The sequence below is a fragment of the Ambystoma mexicanum genome, chromosome 4q (assembly GCF_040938575.1).
Source record: "Ambystoma mexicanum isolate Mex_15411 chromosome 4q, UKY_AmexF1_1, whole genome shotgun sequence".
Lineage (NCBI taxonomy): Eukaryota > Metazoa > Chordata > Amphibia > Caudata > Ambystomatidae > Ambystoma > Ambystoma mexicanum.
This window is the reverse complement of record NC_090928.1, coordinates 91,874,629-91,902,478: the sequence shown is the minus strand read 5'-3', so window position 1 is coordinate 91,902,478 and position 27,850 is coordinate 91,874,629. Positions and strand designations below refer to the sequence as shown.

Here is a 27,850-nt window from a genome sequence, read left to right as displayed (position 1 = left end):
ATTTCCAGTGTTATGCTGATGACGCACAGCTCTCCTTTAATCTTCCTTCCTCTGACTCCCCTCCTTCCTCTATCATTCCCGATTGTCTGACTGCTATCGAGGCATGGTGCACTGCTAATGATCTCTTTCTTAATGCCAGTAAGACTGAGATCCTTCTTATTGGAACTCCTGTCCCTTCCTTCCCCTAATCTCTGGCTGCCCACCTTGGGCTCCCTACCCCTACACTCTTATGGGTCAAAAAACCTTGGCGTCATCATCTTCGAGTCCTCTCTCTCCTTCGGACCTCATATTGTGGACCTTGCCAAGAAGGCCCACTTTCAGCTCCAGTTCCTCAGAGGCATTCTCCCTTTCCTCGCCTTCCCCCAGAAACTCAATGTCTCCAGAGCTCTGATTCTCTATAGGCTGGACTATTGTGACAGCCTCTTCCTCAATCTGCCTCTTTCCTCCCTCCGCCCTCTCCAACTAATCCAGAATAGGACTGCAAGACTTATCCTTGGCCTCAAACCCAGCCCTAAAATCTCTCTATTGGCTCCTGGTGGCTGCAAGGATCAAATTTAAGACAGTCTACATCATCAACAAGGCTTTCTGGCACCTGGAGCCGTGCTATATCCATCCTTACCTCCCTAAATACCTCCCTGCTAGAGTAGTTTGGTCCTCTAGCTCTAACACTCTCGGAAGGTCAAAGGCTTTTCGAAGCAGAGAGTAGGGGGTAGATCTCTTTCCTCAACAGGACCTTCCCTCTGGAGTGGCCTCCCTGCCCCTCTCAGACTTGAACCAGATCTCCTTAAGTTCCAGAAACTCTTCAAGACCTTTCTCATCTTCTCCTCCTTCCCTCTCCCACACCCCTATTAATGCCCCCAGCTGCTATGACTGGCTGCCTGGTCCCTTCTGAGTCTTACAGGGGCCAGGCCCTGCTCCTCCCAGTCTTCTGCAGTCCCACATTACTAGCCCTTGCCTCCGGGCACTGTACCCTGACCATCCTACTGAGTCTGGTACACCTCCGCCCCTTTCACTCTTACCCCCGCACTTGCCCTCCTTGGGCTCCCCTAGAACCTCCTGCTCCCGCCCTGGGGGCTCCTCCACCCCCATGGCATTTTGTTACTGCAATTGTACGATCCGAATGTCACAAGGCCTATTAGGACTGTTTCTTATTGTCCTGTTCCCCCTCCCCTTTTGTCTTGTGGCACCTGGAAAAATGTTCTGCTGTTTAAGCACCATACAAATGCACAATAAATAAAATAAAACCAGTTATCACTTGTTTATAGTACTGTATGGTCATAAAGTTTCCTTATCAGGTTTAAGGCAAATTTTGGGCTGGGTAACAGTGATCATTTGAAGCAAGTGCATGGGCGGGATAGCCCAATACCAACCCTATGCCCCACACATTTGAGCCTTTCGTACTAATCCTAGCAACATCTAGCAATGAATTTGTGTGCTTTATTCCGAAGAAATGCTAAATGCACAAGCCGATTCAGCTTGGAATTGTGGGAAAATTGTAATTTATTTGCGTAATATTATGTTGCGAGCATCAGTTATGTAGTCTGCGCATTTGCCGTCTTCATCCTTCAACCATTAGGATGCATTTAGGGCGAGGATTTGGTACCCAGGCCATGGGCGATGAAAGGGCTCATGAGCTCTTTAGAAGTCTTTTTTTTTTTTGGCTTTCCTAAAAACATACACACTTGCGTGAAATGCTGTTGTGATTGCCAGCCATGCGTTTCAATTTACAAACGTGCAAGGGTTCCACTTGTGTCGTTTTTATTGGCAAGTGCCACTGACTTGAATAATTTTAACGCATGTAAGTTACAGCGACGCAAGTTCACGAGACTGTTGGAAGCAAGGGCTCTGCAGGAAAGAAGTCCTTGTCAGTCCTCTCGCATGCATTGTGTAATCCCTTCAGCACGTGGGCGTCTGCTGCAGAAGGAGATTGACGTAGTTGTGCCTTGCACTGCTTCCCCCTTTTTCCACATTTGCTTTTCAGATTTATTGCTGAGATGGATATTTGTTCTGGACGGAAGAAAAAAAAACACAGAAGCCTGTCTTATTGGCCGTTGATTCAGTTCATTAAGAACATTTTCTGATAAAGTCAGCACACTTAATGGGTCATTTCATATTAAAGGTGAGATTGCACGCAGGAGCCAGCCAGCATTATCATTTAAGTGCTGTTGAGTTCCATGCATGCAATTTTGAACTTTGTCAAAACGAGTTTACGTAAATGTCAAAAACAAGCAAACTCGCTCTTATACTTGGTTTTGTAAAAGATGTAAATGTCACATGCAAATTATACTTTGCAGATAGCATTTTCAGTGGATTTCTATGGAATCCACCTGCTTTTACCAGGTGCTAAATGAAGGCTGAATCCATAGGAATCGATAGGCTTAACACTGGCAAGAAAATACATGCTGCATTAAACCATATGCCATTTGAAGGCGAAGGTGGAATGCACAACACAAATATTTCTGTGTCGGTCCCCTACTTTGCCTTCAAATAGATGGGAAATGGTTAAGCCTGGAGTAAACTCATTTATCCTTTCATTTTTTGCCTTGGGTTACCGCTCCAGGGTTTTTGAATACGAACTTCAATCAGTGGCTGGTGATTGGTTTATTTTCCTCTGTTAGTCGGATGCTAGGGGAATGTGAAGAATTTGGCAGTGGAGCAAGATCACACCCAAAAAGTGCTTGGCCAAACACGCTTTCCCTTAGCAACAAGATACTGTAAATCGGAACAATTTATAGCAGTAGGGCGTTCCAGGGAAGATCTCTCTGTTGTGTTCCCCTGACAACACTTGCTTTCCTACTAATGCATGTCCCTTTCCCCGTGGCAGTCCAAGTTTGAGAATACTCCCATGAAATAAATACAATGTACATTGGACCTCGTTACAAGTATGGCATTAAGTGGTAAAATTGGCAGTAAATCTGTTACCGGCAACTTTACCACTGAGGCAATTATGACATCGGGCCTGGAGTGGAGGATTTACCTGCAGAAAAATCCTTGAGGTGGATCCTCCAACTCACCGCCAAAGAGCCGCAGAAGCAGCAGAATTACTGCAGCTGAAATTCTGACAAAAAAGTCTTATTGACAAAAAAAAAGGGGGTACTTCCACCGCCACTTGTAATCCAGCAGTAATTTCTGCCGGACCTAGTGGCGGTAACGATAATTCAGTTGGGCAGTAGTCCAGCAGATTTACCACTGGAATACTGCCCAACCCGTAATGAGGCCCATTGTATGAATCGCCACACCATCATAGCTGTTACTGCCTGGAGTTATTTTCCTGGGTCTGGGTGGGGCACTGATCTGGAAACAGGCAAGCAGCACTTGGTAAGCTTTCTTTTGATCATCTATTCGTAGATGAAATTGAGAAGTGCATTTCATGGTCTCAGGAGTGGAGTGGGGCGATTTAAGCTGCAGCTAATGAGTAACAGGTCATCAGTTAGAAAAAGGATACATCTCACAGGATAAATGGTGCTTGGCATACGCTGCAGCATGTCGCGTCACCTCGTCACCTCTGCTACCAGGGTCTATGCCACCTCTGCTGTTGGAAATCAGCAAGCACCAGTGGTGGAGGTGCAATGAAAGACCTTCGTAAAGGTTGTGATGAACCATCATCAGAACATATAAGTTATGACAAAAGTGCAGTTCAATACCTTTATTAGCAATATACAACATGTTGGATTGGTAGGACGCCTTTAGGGACTATGAGTGAAACTCTAACTAAATAGGGAATAGCTAGTCTAACAGGTGTAATTGTGGCTACATCTGGGAGCTTGATGAGCTTAACTAAGAGATTTGGTCTTTCCTCCGCTTCTGTTTACTTATCTTCGGAATAGGTTTGCCAAGAAACTCAAACCATCATGAAATCAGCCTGGATGGAGAACTAAGAGCAAAGGATGTAAACAGGCCCAAACTGGGGACCACTGGTCTCTTCAGAAAACCTTTGGCAAATGCTTTGGGATATGGTGCCTGTTTGGGTCAAAATTCAGCCCTAGCATTTTATCTCCTTGACTTATTTCTCAGACCCAGCAAGTTTTTTCTCCCCTTTACCTCAAGTCAATAACAGGCTGCATTATTTTAATCAACCAGCCTATGATCCTCCTCCTACTCCGAAGAGGTTAGACCGCAACAGGTCCTTAGTTCTCCTTCTTGTCTCTGGCACCTTGACTCTGGCACCTGCCAGCGTCTCCATATAACCCTCAGCAGGGTTTCCATTCCATCTTCTTTTTTGGTCTATGTCATTGTCAGAGATACAGCCACCAGCAGGCTCTCTTTTGTCTGCCTCCTCCGTCTGCTCTCTGCCAATGTCTGGGATACGGCCCAGTCCAGATCTCTGTCCTTAATCTCTCCGTGGTCTGGGCTCCACTGTTGTCTGGAATAACCCAGACAATGGTGTAGCCCTGACCAAACCCCCAGCATGCTTTGTGTTGTCTTTCTCTCTTTAGTCTGATCTCTACAGCTCTCTGGGATACATCCCCATCCAACCTCTCTCTTCTGTTTCGTTAGTCTGATCTCCACCACTGTCAGGGATATAGCCCCCAGCAAGCTTTTAGGTTTTTCTCTGGATCTGGCTCTGAGGACTGGCTCACTCCAGAATCAGTTCTCTTACTGTGCAAGGGAAAGAGTGCCCGTCTCAGCATATTGCGGTTCTATTGCCATGCCCTCTGCAATCTCTCTATGCCCTTGTCCATCTGAGTCTCATCAGCTGGATGTGTTCCCACAGCTCTCCAGCTCACATATGCATTTCTGCTTCATTTCTCCCAGACGGGGAAAAAAAGCCTTTCTTGTAATGCTCACTCCATGATTGCCTGGAGTATTCAGGTGGTCTCCTGCATTGATCTGATTGAAAGTGGGGATTTGTAATTCAGAACTCAGTGGTGAAGGCTTTAAAAAGGTTTGTGACCATTTTGAATTCATGTCATGTGCTCTTGGTGTTTGATGAGCAGCCGGTTCCCCTCTCTCCATTGTTTGTTGTTTTTTGGTCATGGTGAAAGGGCAATTTCAAATGTATGGGACATGTTTGCTTCTCTTTCTTGAGGAATTTGAGTTTGTGTCTTGTCTTGTTTTAGGACATGTGCATACCCTATTGCTAATTAGCGAGTGGTAGGGGGGCAAGGGATGGAAAGACTTCACTATGATGTTCTGTCTTAGTAAAGGGGAGGTACTATTAGTATGTGAGGCAAGTGCCGTAATGGTTTTCCCCTCTAGCTTGTGTTCCGTGTACCTCGCATCTTTCCTCCAGGAAGCATGGCCATTGGTTGCAGTTAAAGGAATTGATTGGGTTTCTGCTGGATACTGGGATTGTGGGGAGGGTACTCTTCCATGCAGTCTGACTGTGTTTAAGTAAATCCTGTTATTGTCTCACAGGGACAGCCAGATCTAACAGTTCCAACTAAATAGTATTCTGGGCAGCATCTGATCCTGTCACTAGGGAACGGCATACATTGGGGTTGGCACAGGTGCTCTGGCCCATTTGCCACCTCCAGGTAGCTCCTCACGTAGCTTCTGGGCTTCTTCAGTCACCAGAACCACTCTTGTTCCCAAATGGAAATGGTCCCAAAATGTGACTAGGTCACTTGTACTTTCAGCCTTTTTCTGCTGGCTGCTGGCAGGGGTACAAGGTAGTGGACACACCAGGCAGGAAACATGTAAGTGATTTCAATCCAGCACTCCAACTAAGTCAATGCCTAGTATGGGATGTCCAATGGAAACCCTTATTTATATATTTTTATGTCAAAAGTTAGTTTCATTCTGGATGATGTACCCTTATATAACACCCCTCTCTTTGAACCCCCCCGGTCTCACTGAGCCAAGAAATAGGTTGTTTTGCAGAGTTAAAAGATTTATTTGAAGAATTTAACAATATATAGATTACACTTTTATAAATATGGATAATATCAGAATATCACACTTATGACTAGGACCAATGATCAGCAATGGGTAATATTACAATATCACCAACCTCTTTAATCAATTAGGAGTAGGAATAGGAAGAATAATGTATCAGAGAATAACTTTGTATAGGTTCATGGAAATGCAGTGATATGAAAGAATGCAACACAGAAATAAACTTGATATGAATTTAACCAAAGACAATGTAATCACTCTTTCCCCTGTGACTACTCACTCCCCCCACTATGCAATATGAAGAGATGGAATGAGGGCACACAGGTTTCAGGAATAAGAATCAACAATTGCAGTTTCAATCCCGATCCCCCCCCCCCCACCAGCAAGCTTAGAGAGAACAGGAATGCTTTTAAAAACAGTTCAAAATGCTTTTGAATGTGATTTGCAATGAATGGGAAAATGCTAAAATTGATTTTAATTCGCTAAATGGGATTTAGAACTGGTGATAGTGGCTTGGGATAGGTTCAGGTCAACACCAGCAATGATTATAGAATGATTAGCAGATGGAAAACAAAATTCAGAAGTTGAAAGCAAGTAATAGCTGTTTTACATAGAATGAAATTGAGCCAAATTGCAAATCGCAGCAACTTTTCTGCGTGTGGGAAACGCAATGTCGGGAACCTATAGGGAATTGGAATGTCGTTTTAGGTTTGTTTAAAAGCTGAGGATGTTAGCTTCAAAATTACATTTAAATTTTGTTGCTAGGACGTACGGTTCAAAAGTTACTGAGGTTTTTGTGAAGGTAGATTTTTCAGAAACAGAGTCAAGATTCAAAATGAAAGATGTGCTTTAAAGATTAGGAACCAAGATGGACTTATACTAAGGAGCTATGAAATTACAAGATACCGAACGGGACAACCACCAGAACAGGGCGCCTTCCGCTATGATTGCTGTGTGCCAGGACACTTAACTTTCTTCAGAAAATATCAGCGCACAGATGATTATCGCTACAATTATCACAGAATATATAATGAGAAGAATTCAGGATGGACACAAGATTCTAAAATGCAGTTCTGGATAGGTTGAAATGGATTGAATAGGATTACTTAAAACTAAGAGATGACTATGGACAGTTCTAGACTAAATACTCACTCCTATGGCTTTGGAATGGAAAGGGCCCGTCAAAGATCTGGTCAAAGGTTTGGCTGGGATTCTCTCGCCACTGGACAGGTCTCAGGCACTGGGTTCTGCTCTCAGCAAGGCCCTCTGGTCTGCACGGCCTCTTGGACTGGATCTGATGGGTTGGTTCTGGGTTACAGCTCTGCTCTATGGGTCTGGATCTTGGTTCTAGCACAAGTTTCTTGGCCAGAACAGCAAAACAGCTCAGCCAGGCTGTTGGATTTTGTGGTGCCCTTTGGAAGTTTAGGGGTTAAAATCAGGTTTGCAAGATTTTTAAAGGCCTGCTGAAAAGGGTTCAGCTTTCTGGATTAGGCCTCTGCTTTAGGGTTCTAGAGTCTGGTTCTAGAGCCTGGATCTGGAGTCTGGTTCTTCCTGCAGGGTGCTTCGCCAGTGGATCAGTTGATGAGTGAGAACGTGTGTCTGTGGGTCCTCAACAGTCCCTATTTATCCATTTTCCAAAGTGGGTGGGAAGGCTGATTGTCTATGCCCAAACCTCTAAGGATCTGATAGGTCAGAGAATTCCCTGTCCCCTGATTTGAGAAAGGAACAGTGTGTCATCCTGTGTCAGAGTGATGGTTCCATTTACAACCTAGGGAAGACCCTCCCCTTTGCTTTTACTTAGAAAATCTATTTTCCCCAAAAACATATTTCCCATATGCACAACTTGTTCATAAGACATATTTACATGATAGATTAATTAAGGCACGTCTCTGTTCAAGTCCCATATTCCTACGAGTTTCGGTTCACAAATGACGTTTTTTTTCGCGCTTTTGGTTGGTTACACATTTTCGGATCTGTACAATTTTGTACATATACATGCACATACCATCTGGTCATACTTCTGTAATTTTTCATGTTCCTAGCACAACCACACTAGTTACAATACTAAAAATATTTGGGGTTCAGTCTCAGAACAATGCACAGATTCCAGATTAGTTTTAAACTGTGAGCGCATTTTTCATTTTAATAATCTCTGTTTCATATTTTTGTCAGTTCGGTACAATATTTTAGAAGTATTTTTCTTAAACATAAACTTAATCCAATGTCAAATCCACCTTTTCAGTCTGGCCCGCCTCCAAGGTCTTGGCTGAGTCAGAGAGTCACATGGCTTGTCTTCCTGCCAGGGCAGTTTCTATTGACACCCTAAATTAGCATTTCCATTCAGCTCAAGGGAGCCCTTTGTCTGCACTCAGACCAACAGGCCAGGGGTCCCCTCCCAGTTTCTTTTCACACCAGCCTACCAGTTTCTCAGCAGAGCACAGGAGAACAGATTCCTTTGTTTAGGGAGGAGGTGTGGAATGTGTTTGAAGCCCAGTGTGGGAAACTTTAACTTTTAACACAATGTCTGAAATTGTCTTGTCTTAAAATATAACTTACATTTTTAACAAATACATCAAACAATTTCTTACTTCAAGCCTTTTTAGAATATAGTTTTGAATTGTATCCTCCTCTTAAGCTTCTGATAGCAAGTCTTTCTTTGGCATAGGTTGAGTTCAATGTACAACTTTACACATGACAAGTTTTAAATCGCGGGCTTCTGACAGAGGTCAGTAACGGTACTACACTCATTTTTGACAGATTTCTTCCAGCTCAATCACCCTCAAAAGTGGACTTTGTTCAGATAATATATACTTCTGTGGACATTGTAGTTATGCGGATTCTCGAAGTAGAATGATGTTCACCACCCAACAAGGAGGGTGGATCTTTTTGTGTGGTTTGTGAGCCATGATTTTTGCAATTTTGACAGCCAGGGAAAAACTGATTTTTAAAACAGCTCTGTGTTTCTTTTGCAATGATTTTGCTCTGTGGGCAGCCAAATGATGGGTTTTGTCAGTGGTCTCCGGTGTTACCACTGACATAGGCAAAAGTGGATGGCGGCCTATTTTTCAGATTTTGACTACACACTTTCTGGTGATTTTTAGCGAGCAGCATGCCTTCCGGCGGCCATTCTGATGTTTCTGCTGCAAGCAATGCACAGTAATGTTGCAGGGCTTGGACTAGTGGGTTGAAACATCCCACAAACACATATACCTGAGCAAAATCGTGTGTTTTCCGCTCATCTAGCCATGTCCACGTTATCCCTAAAACAAATGTAATAAAATAATATCTTGCTTGACAACGTGTGCTCAAATCTGCCTTACTCCCTGACTACCATCCACAGGACAGCTGCTAAACTGAAATGTATCACCTGTGTTCTGTGAAACAGTAGAATAGCCATAGCATGTAAGACTGAAATTCATGACTTCCTAGTACATATATGTCCTAGCCAACTTTTGTTAACTGAAACATAGATTACTAGCACACCCAACAGCACCACAGTCCAGAGTGTACCGCCAGACTACAATATTCCTATCATTGATTTCACATTGAGCATAAGAAAACACAACCCATTGGTAGAAGTCCCGGTTAATCAGGGGTTAAGTCCGAAAAAAGTGGGGGGATACATTAACATACCAATTGAATGTGGCACCACCAGAATTACCGTAGCAAGGTGCCTTCTGCAAAACGTGGGGGGACTCCGTCTTCCCGCGCGTACTCTCGACTTGAGCCCTGCTGTTTATTCCACTCCAGGTTGGGAAGATTTGTTACTCTAAATGCCGCATCCATCGCACCCTGATGCGTCAATCCACCCTCCTTCCCATTAGCACATTGGAAATGCTTAAAAAGGTAGTGGGAAGTCTGGGATGCTGTATGATGGGCTGCATAGGAGCAGCATCACAGTGACATTGGATATCTGAATGAGGATGGAAACTTGATGGTCAGCTGGATCAACTCGTTATTGTAATGGTGAGCACAGTAGGTTAAGGCAGTACATTCCACATCTCCTTGACCTGTGAATCATCCCACCAGGGCACCCCTTTGCCAGCCTTGTTCAATATTTTCTTTTCACTATTTGATGTGATGATAATTTGCGCATGTCAATGTAATTGTCTGCAAAAATGAACCACACATTTATGTTGTATTCTTAGGGGCTCTGGATAAAGTTGCTGAAATTCTGTCTAATTTAAGGGGCTTTCATAATTGTATGCAGTACGGTTATCTACAACTGAAAAGGAAAAATAAAGAAGCATATTATTTTGGCCGATAATTCTCTGCTCAAAACACACACAGCCTCTCTTTACCCATGTCCTACCTCTAGTGCATATATTGTATAAAAAATGCTGCTTTATAAAACATTGACAGAAAACTTACATGGAGCATAAATGCAAGCATTTAATTGAATGGGTGCCAACCCACAATTCTCTGCTTCAGGGCTTTGTGATGGAGGTAAACATCAAGGGACGGTTACTAGGTGGCGCTGTGACATGTGTGGCTTGTTAACTGAAATGGCCTATCCTGCTCTTAAATGTGTTAGTAATTCCAATCCTGTCATAGACGGGCTTACAGAGTTCATCATTCATTATTTATCAAGAGTTGGTGGTTTAAATCTAGCCAGACTTCTTTGCACTCTCAATTTCTCCCATGCTTCGTATAAGGGCATATTTTGTTGCAATGGGAAAGGCACACATTTACAAAATGAATCTCTCTTCAACATTCAATGCGTTCTGCACTGTTATAACACGGCATACTAAGATACATACTAGACATAGTAAAATACAAATAACTACTCCCGAACAGCATACAGGTCATCAAAATGATATACACCCTATATATACATATATATGAAAGTTCATTTGAGCCAAGTCACACATTCCACAATGTCACCTAGTAGCCATCGCTGGAAGTTCACCTCCAATTCTGAGCCACACCAGCAAGTCATTGTGGGTATGCACATTAACTCAAATACAAGGTTTGCATTTGAGTTCATTTGCATACCCACAAGACCTTGCTGTTGTGGCTCAGAACTGGAGATTAACTTTCAGCGATGGCTGCTAGGTGGCATTGTGGAATGTGTGACTTGGCTCAAATTAACTTTCTTACTTTCACAATTCAGGTGAAAGGTTTTTTTTCAAACCTATTTCAACCCACAAAAACTTCCTTGGTGTTATATGTATATATATCAAGGGCACAAATGAGCAGTACTAATAAGCACTTTACAACAGCTGTTGATTCCAACTGTACAGTTATTGCAGTGACATGTGATCAATTAGCGGTGCATGATTGGATATGTACTGCGGCGGTCTATTTCACAATCACCACCTGGTATATTTTACCACGAGTCAAATAAAGGATGTGGTTAGCAATGGAACTCAATTCTGCTGTGTTGCTTAACCCACCCCAACCTCACTCCTATGGCAAATCCAGAACTATGTGGTGAAGGCACTTCCTAAATTGTAACAGGTCACAAGCAGATGTTCATACTAACCTACAAAGCACATTTATTCTAGTTTATGCTGATATTTCTAATTTAGGCAAAGATCTGGAGCGCTGCCCAGAGCAATGCCAGAGGTTAAGATTAATTCTAAACCTTCCAGCCATCACCTCTTTTGTTTTGCTGTTGTCACCCTGAGTGGGGCGGGTATGCCTAGATGTGGGTCCTGTGCCTGCTGGGCCTAGAGACACAAGCTGCTTCTCACAGATGAGGCCCAACAAGGCTGAAACATGCCTGGGGATGCTTGTGGTCTCATGCCGAAGGGATGTGACCTAGCAGTTCGGGCTGGACTGCCTCTTTTGGGGTGGGAGCAGGCCTGATTTGCATATGCTCTTTCCACATTTGGAATGGCTTGGCAGGCGAGGAACGATGGTTTGGAGGGATGCCCAGAGCAATGCCAGAGATTAAGATTAATTCTAAACCTTCCAGCCATCACTTCTTTTTTTTGCTTATGTTGGAGTACATTTCCAGTGAGTTTTCCTACATATATTTTCTTTTTGAATAAATGTTAGTTTTATAGCGATACACAACATGGGCTTGCCGTGGAATGCTGTAACCATGAACGTCAACTGTGTCATCATCCACGCATGATGACGTCTCCTTCCCAAACAGAATAATATTGGACCCTCAAGTCTATGAAATGTGCCTGTCCATTGTCTCTGACTCCATTCTGCTTTCTTTACCTTCTTAAGGCCCTAAAATATGACATTTACATTGTAAAGTGGCTCAAATTGTTTTCAGCTGATCTCGGGAAACAGATCTGTTTTTGTGAGTTCGACTCTGCGGCTGAATTTAAAGGAGGGGAGTTCAACTCGGGAACTACTTGAAACAGAAAAGTGCAGGGAGAAAGATTGCAAATCATCTCTTCTCTCCAGCACCATACCCGCCTTTCTTTCTTCCAGGAAGTTTTGCTCCACCAGCAACGTGCCAGTTGGTTTTACTCTTATTCCAAACGATGCAGAGTTACTTACCTCTTTCCGCTTGAGGTGTGCCTCCTCAAATAGTAATGCCAGCATTTAAAAAAATGTTTTATCCGTAGATCAACATGACGGAACATGATTCATTTATCTGGCACTTGACATACACTTGTTCCCACACCATATAGAATATCTTACCCACAGTCGTGTAATTTTTCTCGTTCTTTCATAGTCTTTTAACTAACTTAATATTGCAGCATTGTATGTGCTGTTTTTTATTTTAACGTTTTCTCTGTTTAATTTCCACCTGTGCTAGAATATTTACCTAACCACTCAGACTTTAGCCTTTTCCTGATGGTGTGACCCCTCCCTTTTCCAACACTTTGCTTGTACCCACCCAGTCATCTCTGAGGCTAATTGAGGAATGCTACATCACTGGGCCGGTGATGCCTGATATTAAACATCCTGTCTGTATATAAAATTCTGGAGACTTAGCCCCTGATTCATGGAATTATTTGCACGTAAAACGCAGATTTGCGCGCCATTCTGCCTGAAAATCCCCATACCTCAAACAGGGATTTTCGGGCAGAAGGGCACGCAAATCTGCGTTTTACGCGCAGATAATTCCATGAATCAGGCTGTAAGTCATCTCCAAATTCCAAGAATCCTGGGAGAGCAACTCTCGCGTACAAATTTACCAAGCACTGTCGAAATGGACTGAAGACTATTAAACATTAGTTAAGAGGTACTAAAAACATGGATTACAACACATCAGACACCTTCATCCTACTGGGCTACTAACTACTCAGTCGTTCTTCTTCCATCACCTGGATTCTATACCTTTGTTTCCGAACAATACAAAACACAGAACCCCCTTACCTGCCCATCTATTCATGAGCCAACTTCCCACATGATGTGGGCATCATCTTTGATGAAAACTTGCCATGCAACCCTCCGATTGATGGAAGAACCGAATCTGCCCATTATCAGCTGAACATCCTGAGAAAAATACTACCGCTGCTTGCCTTGTTACAAGCGCGACGCAAGGAAAGCCCTGAAACTGTCTCCCACTTGGACCAGCTTGGAAGGTTCTTTCTTCCAGGATAACCAATGCCTCGTGTGTCATCAGATGACAATTCGTTTCTTGACCCGCCGAATGGCGCCTTTCATAGTTTTGATTCCTCCTCTCAAGATATAGAGGACATTGGCTTAATGGAAACCTGTTTGTCTTGGGAGGATAGCTCAGGGGCAACATGCTCTCCTGGGAAGCAAGACAACATGGAGTGCCACAGGTACCCTCTGGGTATTAAGCACGTTATAAATAACATATCATATTATATCAAACCAGAGTAGTAGTAACTCAAGAGAAATATGAAGGTTCCTTGCATTTAGGCAGATCAATATATAGAAATGGAACCTAGTGTGCTGTTTTTATCCATGGACTCAGCCCCTTGCCGCATAGGACAAACCTTTCAACCACATCCCCATGGCTCTCTTTTTTAACTGATAACTCCGCGTTTTAAATCAGCTCTACGATTGCAGGGGACATTGTTATGTTCATTGTTTCCATGCACTGGAAAAGGAATGCAAAATATTTGGCCCACACTTACCTCTAAACCGAAATATAATGAGCGACGTGAGACACCTGGAAGAAAAGTCTGCATATTGCACCCTTTCAGCAACGTGGAAAATCCATTAGGGCGAGGTGTGAGCCTGACGTCATGAAGGCCACGCAGGGGTATTTCTGGTGTAGTATCTGCCCGTGCCAGCAGAGGATACCCATAGGAGGATCGCGCCAGTCTGATAGTTGGGCCGGAATGCAGCTGGAATGGTATGTTCACTGCTACTGCCAGCCTCTCTCCAGAGTGGTCTACAGAGCACCCCTTTGCCTGCATGGCTGAGAGTGGCATTGGTGTCCTCAGGCGCTTTATCAGGGACTTCTTTAGGCGTGGGGTGCCAGTGGAGAACACCCGCACTGCCACCCATACAGGTGGGAAAGGCATTTGGCTGGGAGAGGTTCGCCCATGTGGACAATATTGTAACGGATGACCCTATGCTCTTCAGATCGTTAGGAGTTCTGAACCAAAACTCAGCGATTGTGTGGTGTCTCTCTTGTGTGGGCTCACGCGTCAACTCGCACAGTCCCAGGTAAACATGCGCAAGGTTGCCAAGGAGCCTTCTGCGCTCCTTCGGTGCCCCTATAATCCAGGCCTTCTAGATCTACCAAGAAGAATGCTGGATAGTTTATGTGAGGGTATCAGACGGTGTGTATTGATTGGCAGTACGCTATGGCTGAGCTAAACACAGCGGGACAGCTAGAATTGAATAGCCGAGGTGTTGCTGTCAAAGACGGCATGCTAGCTGTCTCATGAGCTGTTAAATACACACACACTCAACGAGGGCCCAGTAATCCAAAAAGCAAAGCACACAAGGAATCTGTTACGCATTGGATGGGAAAAATGTGTTGTATTCAAATGTTTACTTGCATGCAAAAAATGACACACATGGAAAACATGATAACCTATCAGAATGAAAGACTGTGAGCGGCATTAAGTGTTAGATCAGCAGCCAAATGTACATATTTAACGTAACATTACACAGGAGTATACCCTTTAATGCTTGCACTGCCTGTTGTCTTGGAATAATGCAGAACAGTTTGTATTTAGGGTGTATCATGGGATTGTGCTTGGATCAGAAAACCTGTACATTTGGAGAACAGCAGTAGTCTGATCAGTTTCATGACTGGGTGCTTTAATATGAATAGCAAATGAATACCTTTAGTAATAAACCAGATGGTGTTGGGCTATAGAATTCGGGAAGCACACACTGACATAGCAATAATAATGCAGTATGTACAATTAGATACAAACATGTACAGGCGATTCAAAGGGGTGGATTAAGGGGTGGGGGTAATGCCATGGTAACGTGCACGTGCTCCCTCCAGGTAGAGGAAGTGCTCTGCTTAGAGCCATTCTGGAGGCCTCGACTACAGATATGTTTTTGATTTCAGAGTAAGGGAGGGTCCTCGGGCAAGAAGGGTATAGGATCAGAAGCATGAATATACCCAGGGTGCCTGAGGATCCGAGAGGCTGTGGTGTGATGAGGGCTTGGGATGGAAGACTGCAAAGCAAGGTGGGGAGTAACAGGAGTCACAGTTGGTGGGATATGGCGAGGAGTCATTCAGTGGATTTGATTTGGAAATGAAAGAGAAGAAGGTATTTAATGAGGGAGTGGTCCTGCATGCACAGCCATCCCAAATGCATGTGATGTGCAAAAGAGGGAGAGGAGCGAAGGAGGGTTAATGGACTTTGGCTTGCAAAGGTATGTGTTTTATCTGTGGTGGGGTGCAAAGGAATCAAGGTTTAATTCCCACACCAGAGGATGGAGCCATAGTCCAGTGTGCTGCGGTTGAGAGTGGCAGCCAATATTTTGGTTGTGTTCCATGTAAGATAGATCCAGACCCTGGAGATGTTCTGAAGGTTAATGTGGGCTTCATTGGTTATGGTGGTAATGAAATAGCTGAGTTTGAGGTCGCTGTCAATGAGTTGGGGGCCTTTAGTTAATGGTGTGAGAAGAACATGGGGCGGCGTACAGGAGTAAGGAGGATGAGTGAAGCGCTCTATAATGGAGGCAGATAAACCTTGATCTTCTAGGAGTCGAGCACTGGTTATCAAAGAAGCCTCCAGCGGTGGTCTGCAGAAAGCAGTCGAAGTTGGGAAAGGACAGTCGAGGAGTGATGGAGAAGAAAAAGAAGATGACTTTAGAGTTATGAGTTATTAAGTGGTAGGAGAAGCTGAAGGAGGTGATACGCAGGAGGTGTAATGGGTGGATGTTGAATATGAGAGAATGAAGGGTGGATACTTGTGCATCTCCTGCTAAGGCACGGATGGCAAAGAATACGTCTGTGTTCTAGGAGACGGAGAAGATGTGGTTGGATAGGTGGGAGGTGATCCAGGCACGAGCCATGTCCCGGAACCCAAAGCCTGAGAGAGGCACTGGAGAAGAGTATTCCAGTTGGCATTGTTAAAGGTCACTGAGAGGCCAAGGAAGCTAAGGATGGCAAAACGTTTGGAGTGGTGAGCAGCAGTGAGGAAAAGAAAATATATAGATGAGTGGCGTTTCAGTGAAAGGACCGCCTGACTCTAGGGGACTGCCAGGTCCAATGTGCTCCAGGTAGAAAGAGATGCGGTTGAACACTACATGCTGAGAACTTCCACGGAGAGAGGGGGAAGGGATACTGGACCATAGTTGGCCATGTTGTTTGGGTCACAATGGCTGCATAAATACAAGAGTTCAGAGAAAAGGCCATGTGTATCAGCTATGATAAAATCAGTGACCAACGTGAATAGAATATTAAGAATGTTGAATCCTAAAGAACTAAAGAACAGAGCAATATATTTAAAAAGTGAAAGAATAGTCTTGGAGTAAAATGTTTATTGCTTTGTTTCTATCACCATGAGTGAGCTCTATAGATTTACCATCATGCGTGGAGCTTAAAATTAAGCCTGCTTGGAGCACAGAGCCATTCTCACAGCACGTTTTCGCTTGGGCTATTTGGTGATGCGTTAGTGCCACCTATAAGCCAAAACGATTGCATTAGAGTACAGATAGGGAGAAATGACATATGAGGAGGGACACACAGCTTGTAGATTGTGTTTGGTTATTTGCCCACTCATTGACTGCCCATGACAATGCTAATTCCTGTGGCCATTCTCCCTCAGTTCCTGCACCTCCCGACCCAAAACACTTTGTCCTGGGAACTCTTTGAGCTCACTTTAATCAAGCATCATCATCAAACCTTGCACTCAAAGTGCCTGCCAGAGTTAATGACTTAGGTGGAGCTGTAAAAATGCTACTGGTGTAATAAAAATGTCTTAACCAGGTCTGCTTCAGCCACTCAATTTATAAGCTCTATCCGTGTCCTTCACTGAAGTCATTTTAAAAACAAGCATTGGCAAAGCCAACCGTTTTGGCTTGTGTATAAGTATTAGACATTTGCCAGGCACTGCTGTTAAATGCTCAGATACTCGCACCATTTTGAACCTTGCAGGCATCAACGGCCAGTTAATACCAGTATGGCAGTGCCTGGCAATTGCCGTTCCCATTCCTACACACAAGCCTAAACTGTTGGCATTGTCACTGCTTGTCAGTTTTCGTTTTAGTTTGTGTTCTTATGTGGGAGAGGGCGTGCCATGAAGTGGCCCCCTTCCAGGCTGTGCTTATAGAGAACAGATGTACCACCCTGATGAGGCTTAATCACGCTGAACCATGCCCAGGGTTGCTTGTTACTCATATGGAGGGGTCATAGCCCCGCCGTCCGGGCTGAACAGATCCAATTGGTCGCAAGATGGAGACCAATTTGCTTTGTTTGTTTGTTTATTCACTTTTTATGCGCACCAGACCCGTAGGTAGTAGGGTGCAACACTAAGAAGATACAAGGCTTACATAGTTACAGAATAAAACAGTATACAATATACAATAAACATATATGGATCTCGCATAGATACAAAATATACAATATACAAAGTACAGATTTACCAGTAATTACAGCAGGTGGTGTGCGACTAGCGGTTCACTAGGGGTCAGTAGAGATGAGATGTTGAATTACATTTTGTCTGAAGTGTAGGTAGGGTTGGGTCTACTCTCAGGTTTTGTGGCAGTAGGTTCCAGATTTTGGCAGCCTTTACTGCGAAGCTATTTCCACCGATTGTGGTAAGCTTGTATCTAGGTATTACCAGGCAGTTAGCGTTGCCAGCTCTGGTAGGTCTGAGGGAAATTCTCCTGTGAAGTTTGTCTATCAGGTGACTGGGGGCAGAGTTATTGAGGGCTTTGTGGGTCAGAGATATCATCTTTAGCTGTTTTTTGTTATCAGTAGACAGCCATTTATGTAAGTGTCTGATGGAGGAGATATGGGTAATCTGTGTATGACTGACTCCCTCCCATAATAACACAGGAGGGGGCGTGGAAGCCCTTCCCGCTGCCATGTTCTTAGCATTATTCAAAGCTTTTCAGCCTTCACTTTTTTTGTTTATAATTCGACTGCATAGGAAGAATGGGCACAGGCTAGGTTTATTTCGTGTGAGGAATGCAGCGGTGAAAGCGTGTTATGAGTCCAGATGCGTCCATTTTACGATCAGTGCAAGATAAGCGGCGGCGTTGGGCCTCTGAGCGGCTGTGCTTATCAGGACGAGGCATTTCCGCCCACTCATGTAAACGCAGTGCAACTCTTAATAGGGGTGTTATTCCAGAACCATGAACGCGAAGGGCTGTTCGTAAGATAGCAGCACCCTGTGGGGCAGTGCTATTTCCCCCACACGAAGCCTTATCAATCCAAGATAAATAATATTAAAATGTATGTTATTGTTTCAGGTTCCATAAAGTGGTTAAACACGTTAACAAGTTACTTTCCATGCACAGCCTCTTTACATTCATAAAGACATGGATACATTTGGTGTTTTTTAAAAAAAAATGTAAGATACTTTAATAATATACTCTTACCCCTCTATCAAAAACAGAGTTTCTGTAATTCTTTACAAAAGTGACAAGAAAGATATTTGCCATTTTATGCTATGTCATTAGGTCACAGAGTTTAATTCCTAAAAAAAGATGCGGCGGTGTGGGAGGGGTGGTCTCTGATGCACACATTTAGAAGTGACGTCATAGGAAGTGAACCTTTCTGTAAGTTAAATATGCACATTTTATTGAACTTGTCTTTCACAGTTGTAGAAAGTGCACAGGTCAAATAAACATTTGCAGGTAGAATATATGTTCCTGTTGCATTAGTGGTGAATTATGAAATGAACCCAACTTTTAGATCTAAGAATCACCAACAAACACGTCCTGCTTCGCAGACTGTCAATATGGGACGGTTTAATGCTTCACGGTACGTGATTCGTGTGGTCTTGCGGTTAAGTTACTCCTTTGAGCGTCACATGACCCGGGGATCGAATCCCAGACGCAGCACTATTGAAAGTTGACTTCATGTGGGTGCATCAAACTGTTTGACTTTTTTAATTCCATAAATACACAGGGAGGACAGCGTCCAGCCTCTCAAAAAAGTGGGCAGAGGCCATCCACCCGCATGGTCTCTCGATTTGTGCCCTGGATTATGATGTATTCCGTGCACCTCTACCCTATTCACAGGCTCTAAGTGCTCAGGTGGCCCTGAGTTAAAGTGGGGGCTGGGCAGCTTAGTGGGGACGAGAGGAGAAATGCAAGCTTGCTTTGCTTTATGTTCATGCCTGGAGACTGGAAGTGCACTGAGCTCTGCGCGTGTGTGAGTTTCCTAGCCTGGTGTGGTATATATGTTTATTTATTTATTGTTGAATGGTTTCGGGCATTGAGCCGTGTTCATCCGTAGAGGAGACCTTTGCATAACATGTTGTGCCTGCGTTATTCAAAACAAGAGTGTGGGTTTTGTGCCAAAATGAAGATAATGGGATTGCTTAGGCCAGTGTTGGTTTTGGGGGTATTATTAATCCAGTACATGTGTAGAGAACAATTGGAAAAAATAGATCATTAGTACATTAGAATATTCCCCACGACTACATGAGCAGACCAGCAACTAGACATTTTCGGATTTAGGTTATAAGAAAGTATGTCAAAAATCAAGTCTGGCCAGCTGTTTAAATGCAAGGGGTGTTCTTTCACTGACTAACAGGATGAGTATCTCTCTCTGTCTCTCTCCCTCTCTCTCTTTCTTTCTCTCTCTCTCTCTCTCTCTCTCTCTGTCTCTCTTTCTCCCTCTCTCTCTCTCCCTCTATCTCTTTCTCTGTCCTTCCCTCTCTCTCTCTCTCTCTCCCCCCCCCTCTCTCTCTCTCTCTCTCTCTCTCTCTCTCTCTCTCTCTCTCTTCTCACCGCATCTGCTGGGAAGTCCTGCCCATTGCACTGTTTATTTGAAGAATGATTTAGCTCAGGTATTTTGCATTTTGCAGTAGTCTGTCTAAAACCTTTCCACGCAATGCTGGTATTAGCAACAAACTCAGGTTCAATGTCGCAGTTTCTTTGCTGGGTATAGATTCCCGACGTCTGAGCATGGGATTCTCCAGACATTCACTGAAACTTGTTATTAAAGGAAAAGGGATTTAGGCCAATATTTCTAAATTCATCCAATTTTCAAACTCCACATATGTGTTAGTTGCACACTCAACCTATGCATGATTTGAAAAATGAGAATCAGTCATCAATGTACATGGATATCATGAAAGCCATGAGTGTACATGAATACCATGCACTTACACATGTAAACTACAGGTATAATTTGCACATACATATGTCAGAAAGGTAAGCGGATCACCTAGCCTGATGAAAATCATAGGTAGTCAACAATAAAAATGACACATGTTGAAGGTCGCACTCTTATACTTGGTGATGAAATATGTAACGTTGAAGTCATTTTAATGACTTTCAGGAGGACTACCACCAATACAACACAGGGGGTTGTTTTAGTGATTAATATTGGCCTTTTCTTTTCCCCACGTCTGGCCAGGGATCTAATTATGTGCCATTCCATTTCTTCCAAGATGCGGTGCTGGAAAAAGCCATGCACAAGTGCATTCTAAAGCCCCTGAAAGGCCACATCGAAGCTGCACTGAAGGAGTTCCATACCGCAGACGGCTCCTGGAGGCAGCTGAAAGAAAACCTGCAGCTCGTGCGGCAGAGGAACCCTCAGGAACTGGGTGTCTTTGCACCGGTGCCGGATTTTGTGGACGTGGAGAAGATTAAGGTGAAGCTGATGACCATGCAGAAGATGTACTCGCCCGAGAAGAAGGTGATGCTGCTGCTGCGGGTCTGCAAGCTCATTTACACGTGCATGGAGAATAACTCAGGTGAGACCGGCGGAGGCGCTTGGTTGAGAGCTTGTATGGTGGCAAAGCAGATTGTTTGTTGGTTTATTTATTTGGTAATGCGCACCAAACCCTTAGGTAGCTGGGCGCAGCAGATACAAGCATACTTGAAGCTTAGTTACACAGATAGGGTACATAGGTAATATTACAATGAAAAAAGGATGGGTATGCAATGGGTACAATGATACAGTTGGGAGTAGTAAGATACATAGGAGGTGCAATGTTAACTGAGTAATACAGTAGATAAAAAATGTAGTCGATAAGGCACAAGTGCTTAGGATCCAATACAACAAACCGGTCTTAGTTGTCATTGGCACAGAGCCAGTTTAGCAGATTACGTCTGAATCTAGGGTACGGTTGCTCCGTTCTGAGGGTTGAAGGGAGTGCATTCCAGGTTGTAGCTGCTTTCACAGGGAAACAAGCTCCTGCGGATTGGGAGAGTATGAATCTGGGAACTTCTAGGCAACAGGAGTTAGATGATCTGGTAGTGCGGGACGAGGTTCTTCTAATCATTCTGTCTGAGAGGTAGGGGGGTGCAGCATTGTTCAGGCATTTGTAGGTAAGGGATACTGTTTTAAGAAGTGGTTTCATTGGGGTACATTGTCCAGGGAGTAGTGGGGGGCTCATACATTGGAGGCGGTATTTGGACTTAATTCTCCCTTCTCATTCAGGCACTGTAGTTATCTGTCTAAATTAGAGGTCTTAAAGCTGTGGGGCTGGTCCCCCGAGGGGTCATAAAGGATTTCAAGGAGGGGCGTGAGGTTCTTCAAAAAGGGAGCAGTTACTGCTTTTAATAGAACATATAAGCAGATATGGCATCTATGGGGGCCTGCGAAAAAGGCGGGCCCCAGCATAAAAAGGTTTGAATACCACTGGTCTAAACGCTTTTCTTTTCTGAGAAGCTTCCGTGTGTAGTGCCAGCATAATTGCAATGGATCTGAACAAAGTTAAATGTGTTGTGCGTGTTAAAAATAACAGTGAGTAAAGAATACGGCATTTGCCCCAGGCAACTTCTCCTTCATTTGTACACGACCCATTCCCTTTGTAGCTGTTCTTTGTGCTGAATGATAGGGCGTGCATTTATAAGAGTTGAAGCGGATGAACATGTTCTTTGCCCTTTCAGCATTTGCCAGGAAAGCCTGTCATATGCAAATAGAGGGTGGAGTCTCTGGCAGGGCGGAGCTCGTCGACTCTTTCGTAAATTCCCTGCAAATGGACTGGCTGCTCGGTGTGATTATCGCCCTTTCCTTCTTGGCATCTCACTTCCCATTGCATTGCTTCACGGGAAGCGTTCACTCTGCTGAGCTGAAGCAGCACCATTTGTAACCGACCTCATATGGCATCTGACATGAAAGCCATGTTACTCATTTTAATACAAATATTCACTGATTAAACATGAAACAGACCGATGTTGCAACATTTGCCAGGAGCAGTACAAAGTAAGAGAAGTAGTGTACATCTGTCATGCAGCATGGCTAGTCCCATCATTTACACATGATCAATGTGTTCTGTTTCATTTTCTAGTCTTTAGTAGCGAGGCAGCACTTTTTACATAAAACATGACGCTTTACATTTTTAAGAGAAAAAAATCACATCTAGTGCTCAGTTCTGTTTGAGTGACAGGGATACAGTCAGGTGTGGCTGTGTGATATCCAGGGTCGGATTGGCCCCTCGTCCTTTCTGCCTGGGCCGGTTTGGAAAAATAAAATTGAAAGAATAATTTTTTTTTTCACATTTTTTTTTTTCAAAAAGCCTTTCATCCTTCTTAGGTCCATAAATGGGTAGCAACACAGGTTGGGTGATATTGTATGCATATTTGCTCTATAAAAAAGAGCTTAAGGTAAGTGCTATACAATAACATATCATTTGGCCTTGGACCTCTGCTTGGATTCAAAGTAGGAACAATGCTATTTGATGCCACTTACTGTTTTTTCAAGGGATGAAAGGTTGTGTTTCATCGCTTCCCGGGATGTCACTTTGGGGTGGAGTCAAATGACATCACTTCCGGTGATGTCATCAGAGGTCAAGGAGCGTGAGGCAAGGGGTGGGCCACTTTTTTTTGGGTGACCAGGCCTATTTCTTGTCCCAGTCCTACCCTGGTGATATCTGCCCTGCATTGCCCATCAGTGTCATACTCAAGACTGCGCTGCACGCGCACACCGATCTGACCAGCATCTAAAATAATGTGCTGGAAACAGTGAAAAACGGTTTAATAAATGTCAGTTACTCAATTGACAAACCCTATTCCACCAACCAGCATTCGTTTATATCATGCTCCCACTCCCCCCATCCCCGTTTAAGCCCTGTACTCTCCACTTTCCCCCATGCTGCCTGGTCATTAGAGCGATATCCTGCAGGAATATTACCCAGGGACAACGGCAGGAGCATCACAACCTGCACTAGGGAAACACAATCACTTTATCTTCAAAAGACCCCCCCTCATCCACTCGTGTGATATGCTCAGCAGTTCTGGACCTGCCTTCTTTGGCGCTTTCATGCAAAACGTTCATTCCATTCTAAAATGGCGGCCTCTATTTTGCATTCATTCTATTACATTTTTTCAAGCTGACTACTGCGCTTCTAGGCTACACGTGCACACCTTATTATTCACTAGCTTTAAAAAGTAATTTCCCAAAGATTATTGCTTTATTGTGATCGTTAACTACTGGAAACGAAAACGTACACTGGGTGAGATAGCAATTTTAAAAGGAAACGAGATAAGGAGTGGTGAGAATGACAAATGTAGATTTAAAAATGCAAATATAGACAAGATTCCTGGATGAGTTATTCATGGGAAGATGGCAAAATGAAATGAGATGTTAAACATACATTTTACTTAGAGATTCGTTCAGATTCCCGAAAATGCATTAGTTGTAATCAACAGCATAGCATATATGTTTCTAGTCAGAGTGGGTCCCAATCAGTGTTAGTAGTTGTTGCAAATTGTCAGTCTCTCTTCACAGGTCCTGGTGGAAGAAATCCTGCAGGTGTTCTTACTTGAAGCTCCTTGTGAAGGTTGATGCTTAACTAATGCACAGTTTATATAATCACAGTACTTGAAATAGGCTTCCTGCATAAACTCATCTCTTTGTTTCATCCTTTGATCCATTGGAGATAAATGTTTACATTTGCCAGGGGCAATATAAGCCATACGGATCCAGGTGGCAGCAAGATTCTAGCACTTGTACCATTGCACGCTCCCAGTCACTTTTCCAGGAAGAAGTTGCCAAAGACAATTAGAAGGCGGGGACAACTAGCTTCATAGGTCTGATCAAACAGTGCCCAAACACTGTTAGTTGCCCCTGTAGGTTTAGTGTGGGAGGTGCCAGCTGATCAGCCGGGCCGCTGCATCCCGTGGGAGCATCTGGCCTCTGTGCATGCTCGGTTTGGGAGCAGATCTTTGCAGGTCCACAACCCTGGGATGTGGAGAGAACCGATCTTCATGAACCTCTCCTTGGGACATGTTATTTACCTTCCATTCCTCTACAGTTGTGTCCAGCTGTAGAAGATGGGCTTTCATTTTTGGTCCCCGTCAGGCTAAGTTGGACTCTTTTCGTCATTGAATTAATGATCTGTATTGTCTCTTTCCTCTTTTGTTTCATTTCTCTGTTTTGTGTTTTTATGATGCTGTTCATGTGTGCAATCTTTCACCGCCAAGGTATCTGTTCATAGGTTTAAGATACTCTCTGTAAAAATGAAGTTCAAATCAATTTAAAAGGGTGTGGGGATTACTCCACCCTTGAAGCCTAGTCTCAGGGCTTTCAGGACAGCTAGGAAAGAAGTAAGGTCCGAGTCAGTGCATGCATGAGCTTGTCATCCCAATAATTGGAGTTAAGGCAACCTACTCCCGAGAACCAAATCAAAACCAGCAACCAGCTAGTCAGTGAACAGAGTAACACATCTGAGTGGAGATGTATGAGATACCTCCTCTTCCCTCCCCAGATCTGAAAACACACGGGTCCTGAAAAAATGGACAAAGTAGTGTGTGAAGTAAGAAACATACAAACAACCTTTAATCAATATTCACTTGCTCGTGGCAAGAAAAACATAAACGTCTAATTGATAGATAATAATCGCAACATAATACACAAGAAAGGTCCAGAAAAACATGTGGCAAACGAAAAACGTAAGCATTTATACTCCCTCAATCTCAAAGACAACACATATGAAAAAACAAATGCAACTGCTCCCATTTGTGTCCGAGCTGGCCCTACATGTTTCTGTTCCCTTACATAACTAGATTACGCTGGGTATTCGTCAGGGGCTGAAAAAATGAAACAGATAACCTGAGATACATAGAACCAAAGCAGCAGTTGAAAGGAATTTTATTTCGGAGGCGAAAGCAACCCGTGGAATTCAGCTCAAAGAAATTGCAGGATGTATTTTCCTCCGGTTGAAACAAGTGACCATTAACTGGATGGCTTCCCCTTGGGCTGAAATAAGAAAGCTAACAAATGACCAACAGAATATCAGGATGGCTTCCCTTCAGGTGCAATAAAGAATATAAAAAGTCAGTTTTAACAGTCTTAAAATCCGGGTCTTCTTGCATTGCAATCCACAGGGGCGGAAGTCACTCATAGTCTGAGGAGTTGTGAAGGCCCTCAACACATCTTTCCTCAAGTCCAGTGGGTGTTGTCCTCTTCTCCTTCACTTCTTATGTGAGGCCCTGGTCCAGGGGTCACACACTGCTGCCGTCAAAAACTGGAGTCCACTGAAAGAAGGGTGAGGGTCACCCAGTGCAGTCCCTACAATCTATATGCATTGACTGGTAAGTAGCTGAGGTCTCGGAGAGAGGCAACGTTAACTCTGGCTCCAGGTATCGCTGACTAACACTTGGTGAGGAAGTATAGCTCACGGGCAACGCGTTTGTCTTGGAAGCAAGACAACACATCGCAAAACAGGATTGAACCCTGATCCCGCACTTAGAAACCACTCACTGGTATTAAGAGCATTATAATAGAAACATTATATTATAATAACACTGCCACCTCCTCTAACCCCTGTCTAGCATCCTCACACCTTCATAATGCTCTTATTCCAAGGTGTTCCTTGCTAGCTCTCTCTTTGCCTTCACTACTCGCTTCTCACCTACTCTTCTTTTGCCTCCTTGCCACTGTATCAAATGCTTGTATTTCCTTCTGCCTCTGCTGGTTCCCAGATGTTGGAAGTATCTGAAGAGCCGTCCCTTTCTATCTCTGCTTATTCAGGCTTTTCGTTTCACCTCTTCTTCCAAAGTCTACTGTCAGTTCCTCCTCCATGCCCTTGTTGTTTATTCTTAGTACCCCTTTCTAGGCTATCTCTGTTCTCTCAGCTCCCTCCTTTGTAATTCTACCACCACCTCCTTATCTGGATGCACTTCCCTTCTCCATTATACCATAAGCTGGTCTTTCACTGCAGCCCCTCCTTTTTCTCTCTCCTACTGTTCTCCACTTTCTTCTATCTTGCCAGTCAACAGCTTTCTTTCCTCCACTTCCTGAATTTTCTCTCTTTCTTCTTTCCTGGCTGTCTTTCTTCCCACCCTCCTGGGTCTCTCTCTCTCGCCCCCCCACCCAAACCCCGACACCTGACTTTGTTTTATCACCAGCCTCCTGGGACTTTGCACCAGCTTACTAAGTCTCTTTCTCCCCAGCATCCTGGGTTTCTCTTTCCCTACTCTGCTGTGTCTTCTCTTTCCAACCTGTAGGGTCCCTATCCAAGTATCATAGGGTCCTTCAATTCCCATCTTCCTTCTCTGAAACCAATCTCTCTCTGCCTCCTCCAATTCGCCTCCTTACTCTCGATCACCCCCTTTGCTCTATTCCAGGCCTGTCCAACAAAATCTCAACTTCTATACTTTACTTTATACATTTATACTGCACGCCTATGGACCCGGAGGTTTATGGACCCAAGATAAACAAAACATAGCTCACCGAATGCGGCAACGGAGCCTGATAACTGCCTGGTCTGGAATGCTCTGAAGCTAATTGAAGAGCAAAGTCTTTAATTTCTTCTTAAAAGTTTCAGTGACTGTTATTTTTCTAAGATCCGGAAGAATTGCGTTCCAGACTTTGGGGCCTGCAGCAAAAAAAGCACACTTCTTAACCTGTGAGAGCGTGCATCTAGGCGCCCACATCTGGTGTGTGTTGTTTGATCTAAGAGTTCTGGCATTAGCTTTGATACGCATTGCCTCACTCAATTAAAATGAGTGAGGCAAAGCGTATCAAAGACAATTGTTTGCTTGTCATTTGTATTTATCTGTAATGTTTTGAAAATCTTAATAAAAATCAGAATTGTAAGAAATAATAATCTTCTCACCTCCTGCACGCTCCTTCTCCTCGCCTTCTCTCTCTCAAATTTCACAGACTTTTGGCAAATGTCTTTCCTTTTATAGGGCCATAACCCTGCATCCAGCCTCTTCCTCAGATTAAGGGAACTCAGGTATTTCTATCCTGTGTAGCTGGTTTAGGTACTAACTGCCCTGGGGCAGCCTTGAAGCTTTCATTTTGACTTGAGGTTGGTTAGTCCCTCCTCCTGGGGGGGGGGTCCTCTCTCTATGCTTTCCACACCCTGGCACATGTAGCGTTATTTTGAGAGACCACCCTTAACCTGGGGAGTTCCTACACCCCCTATCAAGGAGCCTGACAATATTTTGCTTAAGTTTACTTTTAGCACTGGCCTTATTAAAGATTCATATAGAACTGCAGAAGTCTCCCCTCCTGTGCCCACGGTGAGCTAAGAACCAGGCTGGGGTATAGAAAGAATATATTTATTTTAATTAG

General features: G+C 43.9%; 1 protein-coding gene across 6 annotated transcripts in view; it reads left to right on the top strand.

Moving 5' to 3' along the window:
• RIN2 (Ras and Rab interactor 2) overlaps window positions 1–27,850 on the top strand; it is a 1,069,632-nt gene that overhangs the window by 986,193 nt on the left and 55,589 nt on the right. For all 6 annotated transcript variants that reach the window (XM_069607527.1, XM_069607524.1, XM_069607525.1 and 3 more), the window contains one exon: window positions 20,769–21,074. In XM_069607527.1, the coding sequence (XP_069463628.1) occupies window positions 20,769–21,074 (306 nt within the window). The remainder of the gene's footprint in view (window positions 1–20,768; window positions 21,075–27,850) is intronic.